Genomic DNA, 17679 nt, shown 5'->3' on the forward strand with positions numbered 1-17679 from the left:
GTTGCTCAATAAAATAAGTAGCTCTGATAAGTACACTCAACATGAATAAGGTGTCAGTGACATTCCTGCTTTTGAGACTTCACTTGTGGCCAAGCAATATGAGAAAGGTACGCTAAATAAATGGTTTTAACAAAAAATGTAAGCAATTTTAATGCTGTCCTGGTTTTGTCCTGCTTTTGAGCCGTTGTCATCTGGTAACCCTACCTTCACAACTACGGTACTGTAACGGTCACAGGGCACACGTGGTCCCCACTGTATTTTACCCCCGCAGGCTATTCACTACTTTATGACGTTGCCCATCTCCCACGGCGTGGACAAAGGGTTGACTTTTTTTTTTTTTTTTTTTTGCGCTAGGGGCTTTACGTCGCACCGACACCGATAGGTCTTATGGCGATGATGGGATAGGAAAGACTTAGGAGTTTGAAGGAAGCGGCCGTGGCCTTAATTAAGGTACAGCCCCAGCATTTGCCTGGTGTGAAAATGGAAACCACAGAAAACCATCTTCAGGGCTGCCGATAGTGGGATTCGAACCTACTATCTCCCGGATGCAAGCTCACAGCCGCGCGCCTCTACGTGCACGGCCAACTCGCCCGGTAAGGGTTGATTTGTGGGAGACCTTTAATCAATGTTCTTAAAGAGCTACCCATTGAACTGTACTTAACTTAATGCACAAAGACAAGTAAAATAACTATTTCTACTTTAACATTATCAGTGGCAGAAATCATAAAACTGTTCTAAGGAATTTGTGTGCATAACACGCTTGTACTAACTGAATGAAAAATAAGTTTTCCTTGCACCACAGAAACATATCAGTAAAGAACTATTTCTGCCTTGTCAGTATTATTAAATAATCCATATTAATAAAATGCCATATATTTTCGAGAATCTCGCTTTTTTTCTTCATCAGCGACCAAACACTCCACCAAATATTTGCGGACTTGATATCTAACCTTCCCACTGTACTCTAAATAAATTATAATTAAAGTAAAAGCAATGTCATCTTCTTTTATGACCACATAGGATTACTTTAGTCAATCCATCGTTCAGGTCTCTTTGAAGGAATTGTTCGGGCTTTGCGGTCCTCCCAGTACTTCTTCAGACGCTCCGATCTTCGTGCCCTTGCCTTAGTTGAAAATGTGCGTGTTGTTGGTTTGTTTTGTGTAAATATTTAAATATTTAATATTGCATTACTCTTTTGCAAGAAAAAGTTACCATGACGTGGATATCTTTGTGCTGGAATCTCCCACCCTCCCTCTGGTAAAGCTACGTGTACAAAACTCTTGCATTCGATATGCCTTCCAGCTCCGACATGATGCTCGTATAACACCATACTACAAAAAGTTGGGATGGCTACGTTTAAATGACCGTAGAAAAACGCACCAAATGACCCCCGTCTATCAGTTGCTTTCTTCAAACAGCCCCACCTATCTATCGTCCAATTTTAGGCTTCTTTCTTCGTTCCACGAAATTAAAACTCATTCCGGATCACTACTTGAAATAGCACCGCATCGAACGAATACCTACAGCCATTCATTCCTGGTCACTGCTTCGAGGTTATGGAATACGATCCAGGAAGATATTTAAAAAGTCTTGCTCGTCTAGGACATTTATAACAGCTTACCGTAAATTTCTCCAGTTGACTCGAATGAATGAATGAATGAATGAATGAATGAATGAATGAAGAGTGAATGACTTGTGAATGAAACCAAAAATTGCATACTAGATTTAAGTTCTTAGGCTATCCCATTTACGTTCTTACTACTCTCATTTAAGGCTATAGACTGTTCGTAGAAATAGACTACATAGTATCATCGATAGTACACTCAGATTGTAACATACTAATATTCAGTTCATTTATTTTAGACTTATATTTGAATAAGTTTTCCTTTGTGGTGGTTTACGTGGGTGGTAACATTCTCTTTGCGATATTCAAGATCCACCCTCGACACTGCTAAACTCGTTAAAAATTAAATAATTGAAAAAGAGGTTCAACCTATTAAATACATAAAAGAAATGTAGTGATTACATTCTTATTTAATAGTAACTATAAATGGGACCGGTTTCGACCCTAGTCCAGGTCATCGTCAGCCGTAAAAACATGTAAAACAATGCATGTGAAAAAGAAAAAGATTAAGTGAACTCTGGATCGGTATAAGATGAAACATAAATTAACGATCGGGGTAGAAATTGTGAGTCACTTAAAAGAAAACAGTACGTAATATTAAGAATGGTAGTATTAATGTAAAATATCATTGTAATCAATTACTGTAATTGAGATATGCAAGTCCAAAAAGGAATTACAATAATACAATTAATTAAGATTACTACTGATGAAAAATTGTAGGATAAATAGAGAGCGGATAATAACAAAAAACATATCAACTTATACCCTAAAGAATATATCTACAACTAGCTAGCTACAACTGACTTTGAACGTCGGATGATCATCGGCGCACGGGTCATTGCATTGCGGAGGTTACACACGGATTCGGGTTTCAGAGTTCAACAGTGTCGAGGGTGGATCTTGAATATCGCAGAGAGAATGTTACCACTCACGTAAACCACCGCACAGGAAGACCACAGGTGTGTAATGAACAGATGTCACATCGCCTCTGCAGAACCATACTGGCGCTCGACAGCCTACTGTGAGTTGGATCACCGCCCAGTTGAATGTTGGGAGTCAGGACCCCATTTTTACCCGGACTGTAAGGAGGCAACTGCACCGCATAGGCTTCACCAGCCGACAACCAACTCTTGTTCTTTTGCCGACACCTCGACACAGAGCTCAACGACGTGCATGGGCCCGTAAACATCGGCAATGGACCACGGACCAGTGGCGACATGTGGTATGGTCCGATGAATCCTGGTTCCCGTAGTATCGAGCTGATGGGCGCGTGAGAGCGTCACATCTGCCCCATGAAGCTATGCCAACAAGGTTGTGTCCAGGCGGGAGGTGGCACAGTTCTGGTCTGGGCGGCGTTCTCATGGTCGCAATTAGGTCTCACTGTCCGGCTGCAGGGACCGCTGACAGGTGCACTGTATGTGGACATTTTTTCCAGACCATCTGCAACCCGTTCCGGCCCTGGAGTACCCTGATAGAGCAGCCATGTTCCAACAGGACAATGTGCCATGTCACCGCTCTGTGGTGGCATGCAGGTGGTTGGAGGAGCACTCCAGTGAAGTTACGACCATGGATTGGCCCTCCAAATCCCCCAATCGTGATCCTATCGAGCATTTATGGGATGCTGTCAATGCTGGTGTACGCTCCAACTACAACCGACCAATTGTGGGTAGCAATGCAGGATGCATTGGTCCAGATCCCTCCAGAACGATCCTCGTAGAATCTATGCCTCGCCGTATTGCTGCTGTTTTGAGGTTCACAGATTAGCAACTCGTTAATAACATCACATTCAGTGTCTTCCCACGACTTTTGGCCACTCAGTGTACAATGATCATCTTTCTGAAGTAAATATCAATCACGCAAAACAGCTGGGAACTTTTAATACAGTAAAACCTCGTCAAGACGTTTCTGCACAGGATAATGGAAAAGAACGTGTTAAGCGAGAAAACGTACTACTGAATATATGAATAAAAACTATCCAATAGGGATATGGAAACTCTAAATACGATTTTTTCTGACATAAAGACATTTTACATCCTGTATCCGTAGGTAGGTACAGTGTTAACTATATCTAGCAAACATGAGAGAACAAATATGAAAACCTATTCTGCTAGGGCTTATAGAATAACAGTGGAGTGGAGGTTGTGAGAAAGACCAAACAAATATGAAAACTCATTCCAAAACAAATGTTAGTATAAGCCTTTTATTTCGGAGCAGTGGGTTATTAAGCATTATTCTCTGCTCGCACTCTTTGACAATGAACTGCAGATTACTCTTGACCATGTGCGACTGGCAGGAATTACTTTGGCCGCCATCTTGAATCAAACAAAACTTCAACCTAATTGAGTGATCGAGTCAAAACTCGCAGGGGAGAGTTCAACATTTGCGGCCTCTGCGTGCTTTTAGATGCAGACGCCAGTCCACTTTCTGACAGATTTTAATTTTGTCTTCATTTGTAAGGAATGTCACGACTTTTTCCGTATCCATAACCAGGCTATCACAAGACAAATATGTACCACGTTAGTCAATTTCACACAATTATGTTCCTAATCCAGATGTAGGCTACTATATCACGCAGCAAATATTCGCTACACTTCACTGTACCACTCAACACAAAATAAATTTCTAACTGAATGGAATGCGAAATACAAGCACAAATACGCTCTGTTAATCAGCAATCTCGCTACAACCGGCAAGCAAAACTGAACATTCCTGAGGCTAACGGCTTGCTCCTCGAAGGTGCAACTTAACCTGTGAAGTTCAGGAATTCAAGTCCTTCTCCCGCAATCACGCAACTGTGGCGACGGCTCTTACCCGAGAAATTACATTTCTTGCACAAGGGATGACAAATAACATTTTCAGGGCTAGGAAAAATGTGATCATACTAAGCGGTAATAGCGAAAAGCGAGGCATTTTTATACAGATTTAATACGGTGAGAATCGGGACTTAGAATTTATGATGTGTTAAGCGGAAAAAACGTATTAATGAGGAATGCACTAACGAGGTTTCACTGTAATTTCAATGTGTCAACTTTTGGTTGAAACAGGCTAGAGCTTGGGTTAACAAGACACTTTGAGCATGCAGTTAGGTTAGGGAAAATAAAAACAACACTATTAGTACTTATTCCAAGTATCAAAAGCTTCCATTTATTCACATTCACAATGCACATCACAACAATACAACATGCAATTACGCAATATAAAAATCTCATGCTTCCCTAATGTTCTGTAGGAAGACCAAATGCGAGTCAAAGCTCTCATTCCAGGGGAGGACCAATGGGTTGGTTTGAGCTGAAAATACTTTTTTACAAGCAGTTAAAATGTATGAGACATTTAAGTACAGCAAATTCAGCAACACGACTAGTTAAATTCTCCCTCAATAACATCCAATAATAATAATAATTATTATTAGTACAATCTTAAATTCTGATAAGAAAATAGTCACTTTAGAATAAAACAGGGTGATGGTTCACTCCAATGGGCATAAAAATTAAACTCTGCTATAAGCAACAATATTTTCCTAACCAAACAAGATTTCTTTTTATGTGGATGGAATTTGAAATTGAGCTTTAAATTTTGTTCTTCACATCACAGTGTTAGTTTGAGCTGTAAAGTCCATTAGTGGCACACAGTACCAGCTACAGACACCAGTGAAGAATCCAAGCAATTGCAAACTTATGAAGGTGCAAGCATTATGGAGGAATTAGCAGTATATATTACATTTAGGTTAATTTTGAATAAACAAACCCTGAAGTACCTTTTAGGGCAAATTATTGTAAGTAATTACGAGATAAAGTCCCCTTCTCTTCTACCTATTGTGCTTCGTTTTCAATTCTTTTATTCAGTGTTGAAGAGCAAACTACCCTCATTAACGTTACCATTGATGCTTTCACGGCCTGTACTCACAGACAAGATATAGGCTTTTGGGCTTATGCCGTATCAAGAAAATAAGGTGAAATTCTTTACATTTCGGAAGCCTCTGTGGCTCAGGTGGCAGCACGCCGGCCTCTCACCGCCGGATACCGTGGTTCAAATCCCAGTCACTCCATGCGAGATTTTTGCTGGACGTAGCGGAGGCGGGACAGGTTTTTCTCCAGGTACTCCAGTTTTCCCCGACATCTTTCATTCCAGCAACACTCTCCATTAACATGTCATTTCATCTGTAAGTCATTTATCATTGCCCCATAGGAGTGCGACAGGCTTCGGCAGCCGGCACAATTCCTATCCTCGCCGCTAGATGGGGGCTTCATTCACTCCATTCCTGACCCAGTCAAATGACTGGAAACAGGCTGTAGATTTTCATTTGCTTTACATTTCGCAGAGAACTTTGTCTGCGTCTTCAGAAGAAAATCTTGACTGTTCACGAGGAAGACTTCTTGAAGAATGAAGTTTGAATTTAGACGTATGCGTTCGGCGAGCCATCTGGTGATGAATGAACGTACCACTTCTATTATTAATATCTAAATTCAAACTTCATTCTTCAAGAAGTCTTCCTTGTGAAATCAGTATTTTCTTCTGAAGACGCAGAGCAAACATCCAATGTCTTCAAGACTTGAAATGGCATCTGGATTTTCAGCACATCATTGGCAGAGACACTATTACGAGAGGAAATTGGAAAAGGTGACAAGAGCTCTACAGATACCGCTCATAAAATTTTAGTTTTAATTTGTGGTGTTCTGGTACCCAAATGATGATGATGCTTGTTTTTTAAAGGGACCTAACATCTAGGTCATTGGCTTTGCTTTTAACATTATAGCGCAAGTTGACGTTCATGTTTTCAGTGACCCCTACCAAGTCCTTATACGCAGACACTGGGAGGAAATCCGAGAGAGAAAGCTGAAAGAATTCAGAGCCAAGGCACTTGATACTTGACCTGTGGTAACAGTGGGCGGGGTGAGCCCGCTCAAGTTACTTTCCATGGTGGTTGAAAGTATTTATGCGAACTAGACCAATTCTACAAATTTTATTAGTAATCTGTATGCTAGCAAGTTTTAGAATTGTATAACCTTTCAAGGATCTGTTCATATCAGTATACATACAATGTAAACCCTGCAGCATGTATGCTTTCAGAGTAAGGTTGAACTGTCTGCCATGATTATAGTCTCAATTTAGTCACATCAGCTCTTTCCACTTGTCTGGTGGAAGGCAGATAGGTAATTCCAGATCCTGGCCTAATGACCCAGATGGAATGCAACACCATTGAAGTGGCTGCGATTTCAGCTCGTGCGAGACGTAAGGTAAAACATAACAGTTCAGTATGTTACGATACCTTAATTTGCTTTCTGCGTATAGGGGTGTTGGGGAGAAGCATTCAAATTTGACTAAGTTGTAAAATTCAAGGACAGCCTATTCTATTTGCAGAGAAACTTGGTAATTGTGCCATGGGCCCAGAAGTTATCGTAACTAAGTTTAATGTATGCTGTTGGTGAAAATGGAAAGTTCCTGGCGAAAGATTATGAAGAGAAGTTAGTCTCTCTTCATAGATATCCACAGGAAAGTAGTTTGGAACGTGACAGCAGTGATGGTGAATACCAGTACAAGAGTAAGTTTATACGTTTGTTTAAAAAAGTTATGTTAATTCCATATTTAATAAACAGTTTCAGTTATAACCGTAAATAAATATATATGTCAATATAAAGGTGAGTGACGGTACCAGGCCTAATCTTTTTCTGCATAGTAAAATGGAAACAAACAGCAGAGAAGCATATTTGGCTATGAATGGAATCCTACAATCTTCAATACTCTTTTGAATATTCAATAACGTGTTAAGAAACACAAAATGCAATCTACTATGTGAAATTACGAGGCTTCATAAAAAAAAAAGGTCATTTTAGTTCTAATCAAATTCAATTTCCTCATTCATCATATATCCTGCACACCAATGTTTTAACTCGCCTTTTGGGGGAAAAGCGAGAGAGATATATACACACGAGTAAATAGGGAAGTACTTTGAAAATATAAATAGACGAGCATTGGGAGTTCAGATCTAGCAAAAAAATTGAACACTTTTCAGTAAGAGACTACGCCTTGTTGACAGGAAATAATCATTTTAAAAATGAAACTTAGTCATCTTTGTTGAAAAATTTTGATGGTTTGCTGCACCAAACACTGATAAAAGAAAAGTACTCTTCTTCCTCACCCCAGTCAAAAGTTATTAACAAGAAAATCATCATCTTCATAATTAATTAACCTTCTATTTCTTGGCATAAAGTTCTTTAGTTCCATTTCTCATAATGCCCATTAGTTAGAACCATCACCATAACAAATTTTTTCTGTTTCTGTTCATATATTTCACAATCATTCAAGCTTATTAATTCTTCTCTAATTAGTTTTAAAATATCATCTTACTGACAAACTTATCTCAGTGAGATTTCGAATCTTACAACTTTAATGAAGCCCAAATACATAGCAAAGCGACTCCGAGCTTCCATCTCTTTGGCTTCCCAAGTAGGAAGATGCCCTGGAAAATTTAACCCACAAGAGGTAACCAGCTTCAGATGAGTAGAGGCTATCAAAGCCTTTTACTATATTACAAATACAATAATTATAATAATATTGCTATCTTTTGAGGAAATATACAGTAATTATAATAATCTCAGTTGACAACATCATGTGCAATGAAAAATAATTATATCTAATAATTCAGTTTTCTTTTGCACTCATCGATAAATGAAGTAATCCATACCAAAAATAGGTAACTCTGTAGAAAATACACTTTGATGTTCAAAATACTGGAGGGAATAGACTCTGAACAAGCGCAGAAAACAGACAAATGAAGGTAATAGAACTCTCAAGCGATTGTTCTACTAAAAGTAGCAGAAAGGCATTTTCTTGGCAGGAAAAAGTAACAAAGCTTAATTTATATTCAGGATCATTTGAGCAACATGGTTTAGGATTTCTGAAAAAGAGGGAAGGTTCATACTACATCCAGTTCAGTACAAAATACTGATCTTATTCTCAAACAGGAGAAACTAACATACAGCCAATTGAATTAAGCCTGTAACTAAAATGAAGGTGACAACTGAGCTGGATGTAGTATTATGCAAGAATTAAAAAAGACAGTTCCTCAAGTAAGGCATATAAATTGAGGCCACTTTGGTTTCATTATTATTGTACGTTACAGCTAAGTTCTGTAAAAATTTATAAGCTTGATCTTTCTCCTTCAATATAACTATGTACATCACAAGAATATAAAAAAGTGTTCATTCAGTGTCTATGTGTTTGCACACCCCGCCCTCATCATCGCAACATCACAACGAGACCAGCTTGGGCGGAACAGAATCCGGGCTCGAAAGATCCACGCACCCCGAGTTGCGCTGCTGGCTCGAGCACGACGGCACTAGAGGGGCGGACACGGGCGTCAGACCCGTGCCGCCTTCCATGAGGGAGTCGAAGTTGAAGGGGATCCCCGACGAGGGCGTGGTGATGGGTACTCCCGCGACCTCCGACACTGCTACAGCGGCCTTGAGGGTACTGTGGGAGGGAGTGAAGGCCGCAGCCACGGGGAGAGAGTTAGGTCGAGGTGGCTTGGCACCGCCGGTCGCGTCCGATCCGATCATCATCCGTTTTGCCGGCGGCGGTTGGCACAGCGGCGCCGAACGAGTCGCCACCACGGCCGCTTCTGCAGATTCGGACTTGAGATGCGCCTCGTCTTCGGGCAGCTTCATGGGAGGAAACGCGAACGGCTTTATGTCCGGAGGAGAAGGGGGGTCCAAAGATCCATTGAGGCGGCAACACGCCTTGTGAGCCTCGAGAAGGAACTCCAGCTCCTCCTTCTGCATCTGCAGCTGCTGTATCTCCTGCTGCAGTCCTTGCTTCTTCTGTTCTAGTCCCTCAGTTTCCTGCAAAATAAATGGAGAAATCAGTGATTAGTTACTTTCAAGAATCTAACAAGAAACTAAATAAACTAAGGTAAATAAACTAAAACCTCAGTTATCCATTGACCTTTAACTGTCAGTTAATTAACCATTAAGACTCCCTTCTTTCCCCTTCCCACGCCCAGGGTCATGGCTGCTGCAGCGTACTCCAACTTTGTTATATGTTATAATGGTCCGCGTTATCAATACTCGCATAAGTAACAATTAATTATTATTCACATATTTATTTTAGGTACATGTTTTGGAACTTTTCCAATGACTTCATCAGCCAGTTATACAATACCAACATGATATACCTAAGAACCTATCCACTCTTATGTTACACTTAAAATATCTAAAACCCTGGCTATGTTATTAAAATATCACATGAATACTCAATGGATTATGCTTGTCATTAATACAGTTGTCATGACAAGCAAACTATTCACCTCGGACGACATCATCAAGCAGTACATTACGAACTGGTTCATAACGCAGCGCCAGGAATTTTACGAGACGACCATTCACTGCCTTGTGTCGCAATGGGACAAGTGCCACAACAGTACTGGGCAATACTTTTGAAATAACAGTATAGGTCTCCATTTTATAGCCTCCGGCTTGTTTCTTTTTGAATGACCCTCATCATCTATCTTTACATGCACCGCTCCTCCATTCCTAACTATGAGAGTTTCCACTATTACATTATCCAAATCTACACATTTTGACAACCTTTTCCTCCCAATCAGTGAAAACAAAAATTTGAGTTACAATTTCCCTTTAAATAATTTTGCAGGCATTGTTCATTGCAACTTAAATGCCTTATCTGTTCTTGCCACCAACAGTACCCTGACCACCCTAACCTCAATTGTAGGAAAACCAGAACCTAAGTTTGTAAACCAAACGCGAGAATGGTGGAAACAGAAAATGTACACCAATTTGAGTTTCATTTTTAATATTATTCATTTTGAAATAATTTCTCTAATATTAAATGTTTGATTACACAGATTTCAAGGGCAAAATATCTTAACACCTTACTGTGCCTCTAGTGCCAGCAGATCTTGAAACATTCCACTGAACTGATCCGAACGTTTCGAAACAACTCACCAAGTCGCTTTTCCCAAGCCTACAACACTAGGTGCAACTATTATTAAGATTAGTTACTCGCAATACTTACAAGAAGTAGAGCGTTGGTGTGGTCCACTCTCCTCTTTCTGCATCTTGCAGCTGCCATTTTGTTTCTCTCACGTCTGATCCTACGTCTCTCCTCCTCTTCGGGACTCAGCTGTTGAAATTAAACCAAACATTCAGGTATTTTGTCATGTTTAACTAAATAGATCTAGAAAATAAATACGTAAGTTTGGAATGGTAATCAGTAAAAAGAAAACTGTAGTCATGCACTGTGAAAAAGAGAAAAAGAGAACCCAAGAACATAGATGGAGAACGGTTAGACAATGTAGAACAGTTTACATATCTAGGTAGCATTATTAATGGAAGTAATGAAATCAACCCTGAAATTAATAACAGACGAATAAAGGTACAACATTTTATCATCAAGTCAGAGAGCTTTTATGGGATAAAGTACCCAAGAGAACGAAATTAACATTATATCAACAGTATTTCATACCAACTGTAACACAGAGACTAGAAGCGCTGGTAACTAATAACGGACGAGATAGTAAGACCCAAGCAGTAGAAATGAAATTTTTAAGAACATCGGTAAAAAAGACAAGAAGAGAGAATTCAAAATATTAAAATCAGAGAAGAGCTAAATATAGTACAGAAGATACAGAAAGCAAGACCGAGATGGTTCGGACATGTAAAAAGAATGGGAAAGGAACGAGTAGTAAGAAGGGAATTGGAAAGAAGTTGAGGGAAAGAGACTAGTTGTAAGGCCGAGAAGAAGGTGGATGGATCAGATTTCTAAGAACATTATAGAAGCTGGATTGGATATGGCGGAAGTAATGGAGCAGGAAAACTGGAAGGACAGAAAGGAATGGAGGAGGCTTGTTAACCACACCCGGGTGACTGGAATAGGACATTGATGATCATGATTAATAAACAATTTAAAAGAAGCAATATTCTTTTGGAAATTTTGCTACAAGAGGGAAAAGTAACATTCAGAATTCAATCAGACATTACTAAAGACAATACGTACATGAGAGGGGGAACTAATTCAGAGTACTTCATGTTGATTAATTTTATTAGAAAGTAATGGGAGACCAAAAACAATTTCTAGCAGGTGAAGCCCTCCTTGTAGCAAAGTTTTCACACAACACAGCCACTTTCTTTTCAGATTTGCTTTACACAATGGTAACTCACCCCTGCATTTTTGGCCGGCCGTCTCCCTCCCGTATTCCTGCGCGTCGTTGTGGATGCCGTGGAGATGGTCGCAACTGCATTGCTCACAAGTGGTCGCGAACTCGAGTGCGCAACCGATGTGATACCCCCCTGCCAGCCTTTGTTCTCCACGAGACTCATGTATGTGCTACCTGCAAAAAAGAGAAGAAACAAATGTAAGATTCCTCTTGCCACAAGCCACTAATTGTGTGGACTGTTCAATATCAAAGTGAACCATACCACTTGGATCAAGAACGTGCTGTGCTGTGTTTTTGCTATCCCAAGATCGGGACAAATATCACAAAGGTACTTTCAATTACTTACTTTTTAATGAGACAGTTTCATAAATGAAACTATAAAAATAAAACTGACTGGATCAAATGGTGCTGGATCACCATTCTGATTATACTGAAGGCAATCTTGAATAAGAATTACTCTTCATTCATGATTGTCAAAACTACAGAATAGAGTAATTTACTTATGAAAAACAGAAACATCAGACAAGAAAAAGAGGAAAATATACTTTTTCATACAAATAATTTTAACACCCACTGAAAATGAAAATCCACAGCCTGTTTTCAGGCCAGGAACGGAATGAAGGATAAGAATTGTGCCGGCTGCCGATGCCTGACTCGCTCGCTCGTCTGGGGCAATGATTATGACTGACAAATAAAATGAAATTATATTGCAGAGTTTTGCTGGAATGAAAGATGACAGGGAAATCCTGAGTACCTGGAGAAAAACCTGTCCTGACTCCGCTTTATTCAACACACATCTCAAATGGAGCAACCAGGATTTGAACCATGGAACCCAGCACTCAGAGGCCGGCAAGCTGCCGCCTGAGCCCGAAGGCTCATCCCATTCATAATCAGTGTATGGAAGTTTACACAAAGTAAGCAATTTTTTCTTTTTCTTTTTCCATGCAAATAACGGATTGGAAGTAATCTGAGGATATTCTTACAGAATGAGATGTGTCATTTGCGTCTTGTGTTCAAAGGGTTAGTTTTCTCAGATTCAATATCTGCCTAACTCTTAGAACTCCTGTAATATTACTGGTTGTCAAAATGTTCACACTTTTCCAGCAGTTCATTGCACATAATGAAAAACAACACTTAACCTGATTTTCAGACATACTGAACCGACGTAATGTGTACCAATAGACCTACGCGTGTAATTACGAGTAGCCTATGCTCAAACTAATAACTGCCCTGTCAACAAAGAGAATGAAGGTTGAGATACATAACTGTGTTGCCAATGCTTCCTGAGCAAGAATTATAATTTCTTAATGATATTACAGGCATTGTGTATTTTCTGTATGGGGTAGCTAGAAAAGTGAGCAGAGAGGTCAGGCGTGTTAACACGCTACAGTTTGGAGCCACGCTCTGCATTTGAGAGAAAATGTGTGGGTTTGAACCCCCACCACCAACTGAGCCATGAAGGCTCGCCCCATTCATAATCAGTTTTCTGCTATTTCCCCCCACTTTCACTTCCAGGCAAATACTGGGATAGTTCCGATTCGCAGGCCACAGCTGATTACTCATCTAATTTAATCTTTATTAGCTCCTCAACTGAGGTTGGCATCAGGAAGGCCATCCTGCTGTAAAAACATACATCTGTTTATTATGGTAAGAAGATCATGCCTTCATCTTATTTTGTACCAATACTCATATAGGAGCCTGGGCCTTGAATCAGAGAAGAGGAGTAGAAATATCGAGTTCCTAAGGAGCTTACTATGAAAAACCAGACGAGGCGAAAACGTGAAACAGAACTGAGAGCAAAACTAAGGTGGTTTGGATGCACGATGAGAGTGCAGAAGAAGAATGGCTTTCAACATTTTTGCATTCTTCCCATTTATGTGGGGTCTGCCTTGTTGCAAAGTTTCCTCCATTTCAATCGATCCACAGCATCCCTAGAGCTGAGTTTGGCGAGTTGCAGGTCGTCTCCCACCCTATCCAGGCAGCGTGTTTGAAGTCGCCCTCAAGGTCGGTGACCTTCCATGTTCAGTTGAAGGGGAGTCTTTGCAACCGAGGTTTCACTGCTACGGAGTATAGGTCCGTACCATCCCAGATGTGATTCACGCAGTTTGTGACTGGGGCAACCTTGAATTTCTTCCACACAGCATCGTTCCCAATTTGGTCTAGTTGAGTCCCGCCATTGGAGCATCGCAACATCTTAATTTCTACTGTATGAAGTGCCTGTTCATGCTCCGATGTTGTAGGCCAGCATTCAGCTCCACAAAGGGCCACCGGTGTAATCACTGTGTGGTAGACTTGAGATTTTAGACGCAATGGAGTTTTCTTATCGGACAGGACTGCAGTAACTTGGTGCCATTTCATGAATGCGGCACCGACTAATCTTGACATCAGGAATCGTACTGCCATGACCCTAGGTATTTGAACTGGGTCGCTTCATTAAGTTGAATGTTACTGGCTTTACGTCCCACCAACTACTTTTACAGTTTTCAGAGGGGCCAAGGTGCCAGAATTTAGTCCCGCAGGAGTTCTTTTACGTGCCAGTAAATCTACCAACATGAGGCCAACGTATCTGAACACCTTCAAATACCACCGGACTGAGCTAGGATCGAACCTGCCAAGTGGGGGTCAGAAGGCCAGTGCCTCAACTGTCTGAGCCACTCAGTCCGGCTTGAGTGTGCAGAACAACAAGATATCGAAGAAAGCATTAGAGAAGATTATCAGCAAAAAAAAGCTAGATGTGGAAAGACTCAGTAGTGGTAAGTATTAAAACAAGAGGGCAGCAGTACAATGACTGAAGAATAAAGATGGAATACAGCTGAGAGCTTTATTATGTTACCCTACCGTGTGTGTGTGTGTGTGTGTAATTGGGATGGATGAAGTTATTAGCTAAACTTGTGGATATAAAGGTATAATTATGTAGTTTCCACATTATCCAGTAGGTGGAATAATAATCATCCCACGTTAGGATGGTTTGTTTATGACCACAGACTAACACCTCCAAAACATAATCCGAGAACTCTGGCAGCTTCTCACCTTGCGTGATGGGCTGCACCACCGGAGGCACAAAGCCAGCCTCGTTCTGATGGCTCTCCACTTCACTTTGCAGCTCAATGAACGTCTGCTCGATGTTGCGGAGAGTCGTTGGGGTCAGCGTTGGCGTCGTTCTTGTTGGTACACCAGAGTGCAGACCATCCAAAGGCACAAACTGAAATAGAAGAAAATGCCATGTACAGTTACAAAAAGTTTGGTTGATCAAGACAAAGGTTAAGGCAAGAAAGATAAAAGAACAGCAGAATTCATAACTTAAATACACTTTTGCTGCACCTGTGATTATTATTATTATTATTATTATTATTATTATTATTATTATTATTATTATTATTGCAAGTGATCGCGGCACTGTTTCAAACACACTAGACGTCACTATATCAGTCTGCACCGACATCGCTGTTTACGCAACACTGCCGCCCTTAAACCCAGATTAACCAAATCTACAGGGTAACCAGACATCGCCAGTTCCAAGTAAACAAGTTGCGACGCTTACCGGTACCCATTTTGTAAAATTTGAGTGTGCGAATGTCCTATTAAGAATTTCATTCCTTAATAACATAGGGGCGATAAGTTCCGCACCTGTAACTTCCTAGGCTCATCCAATCCACACAAGCATTTTTCTATTAAATGGCAGTGTACGATATATCGAATTATGAACAGAGAATGGACCCACAATTCCCGACAACATTCGAAATGTCTGTGCTTTTGCTAATCAAGATCTTTGTAAGAAACACATGGTGCAATCATTTGCGATCATATGGTCTGTAGCCTACAATTGACCAGCTACTGTTTTGCCAGATATTTTTCTTTTCTTTTACGATTCGATATCAAAGTATTTAAATTTAATTACATTTCTAAGCTTATTTAATGAAGAAACGCATTAGCTTTAAAAAAATCTGTTCAGCTAAATAAAGTAACAGAACACACTTCTGTACTTTTCAATGTGCTTATTTGTCTGAAATTGCAGCATTCTTTACACAACCGGAGACTGATTACATTTGCAAAGCCTAAATTTTGTAATAATTATTCAGAAATCTACAGATTATCGTTAAATGGAAGCACAGGGATACAAGCAGGAATGTTTTAAATTGGAAAAGGGGTCAACACAACATGCATCCAGGATCTGATGGTTAAGTTAAACAGGGTACATCTCTGACTAATTTAGCTAAATTTTATTGTAATAGGACGATACTCTCCTCGACAAGAAATAAGAGAAACTGTGTCAATGAGATGCATTCCAATCTATATGAAATTAATTTAAACGGGATGGTATAATAATTTAATTTACGAGCTAAAATGTAGAATTTTGTCAGACATCTCTGCCCACACTACACGATTAACCTGCAGGCATCTCTTTCCACCAGTAAACAATTCTCTGAAGAATGTTGAACCACGAGGTTTGCGAAGGAATTGGAACAGTCTGGAATGCGGCACTGAAATAACCACGCGCTACACAGCAGTCCAAAAACATTATCACCTTTGTTGCAAGTCCACCCCAGGTCATTGTCAGCATATAAAATACAGAACACGTTATAAATAATCAATTCTAATCATTTTACATATTAGGTTGTATAACCGGTATCTTCAAGTACGAACGGTGAATTGGTAAGTTAAATTATACTGTACAACTAAAATAAAATCAGAGGAAAGTATTTTCTTAAACTGAATTTGGACAAAAACAAAACATTCACCTGCTGAAACCACAGTTCCGGTGGAAAGAAACTGCTCAAATCCAACGGCTCCATCATACAAAAAAATAAATATTGCAGGAATTCGTATCTTCGTTGCTTTTTTTCTTCACTTATTTGGCAAAGAAAAGAAAGCTCGTTCGTTCGTTGGAGGGGCACCCCCGCACACCCCGAAGAGCAGGATGTGTTCGATAAGCGAAATCTCCTTGCTAGAAGAACTTCTGATGGGGGTGTCCTCCGGTGTGAGACTCACAGCAAACCCGCACGCTCGATCCGGCTAAACCGACTGAAGTGCGCGCTGCAAGCATCATCATGTTCCGTTTTTAACTCGCTGCTGAATTTTCCTTCTCTCCCACCAAATGTTTTTCTCGTCTTCTTGTTGGAGAGCTTTTTGGCAAGCGGCCCTAATGTACGCTGTGTAGATCCAAAATCCACGACACCCACGACAGTTCCTTCGTTCTCAAACAAAACAAACACCTATTTAATCTGCGATAATGTTCACCACAGAACATTATTCCGCCGAAACGGACACTCCACAAAAAAAATCATTATCTCGGATTACAATTTAACAAGAATGAATGATACGAAATTGTTTTTATTCTCTCTTGCTATTGGGGAGAAACATTTTTATAATATTATTATAACATTCCATATTACACACAAGATAGAAAGAATCCTACAATTTTATAATATCAGCTTACACAGAATCAGAAGCCCAATCGCCAATACTTCTATATTAGAATAAAATTCGCAGACTTATCAGATTTAATAACTTACGAATCACATTTGATCAATCAAATCAGAGGATTAAAAGATACACCTTGCACTTCCAACTGAATCATTAAACCAATGTGAAATCCGGCATTAAAAGAACAGAATATTACGAAAGGGACGGAAATGCTTACGATGTACTAAAAAAAATTCCACCCAGAATACTGGTTTGATTGGCGAATGAATTAGTTACCGACAGAAAATCTTACGGAACTCAGACATTAAAACCCTGGCACAGTACAAAAGAAGTGTAACATTGTGCATAATTAATATGAGGACGCCGTGCGATCAGGATCGCGCAGCTGTGTGCTTGCATTCGGGAGACGGTGGGTTCGGACCCCACTGTCGGCAGCCCTGAAGATTGTTTTGCATGATTCCAT

At 40.1% G+C, this 17679-nt stretch overlaps 1 protein-coding gene across 3 annotated transcripts in view; it reads right to left on the minus strand.

The window, feature by feature from the left end:
- Nucleotides 1-8683: 8683 nt before the first annotated feature.
- The window catches only part of kay (transcription factor kayak), a 174962-nt gene continuing 165966 nt past the window's right edge, over nt 8684-17679 (minus strand). For 2 of the 3 annotated variants that reach the window (XM_067156690.2, XM_067156691.2), the window contains exons 2-5: nt 14823-14994; nt 11797-11966; nt 10652-10759; nt 8684-9462 (exon numbers count right to left, since the gene is read on the minus strand). In XM_067156690.2, coding sequence (XP_067012791.1) covers nt 8872-9462; nt 10652-10759; nt 11797-11966; nt 14823-14994 — 1041 coding nt within the window. In that variant the 3' untranslated portion in view covers nt 8684-8871. Of the gene's footprint in view, nt 9463-10651; nt 10760-11796; nt 11967-14822; nt 14995-16531; nt 16840-17679 lie in introns of those variants that run through there. The other variant, XM_067156692.2, reaches the window with a different exon arrangement.

Source organism: Anabrus simplex, chromosome 12 (genome assembly GCF_040414725.1).
Source record: "Anabrus simplex isolate iqAnaSimp1 chromosome 12, ASM4041472v1, whole genome shotgun sequence".
NCBI lineage: Eukaryota > Metazoa > Arthropoda > Insecta > Orthoptera > Tettigoniidae > Anabrus > Anabrus simplex.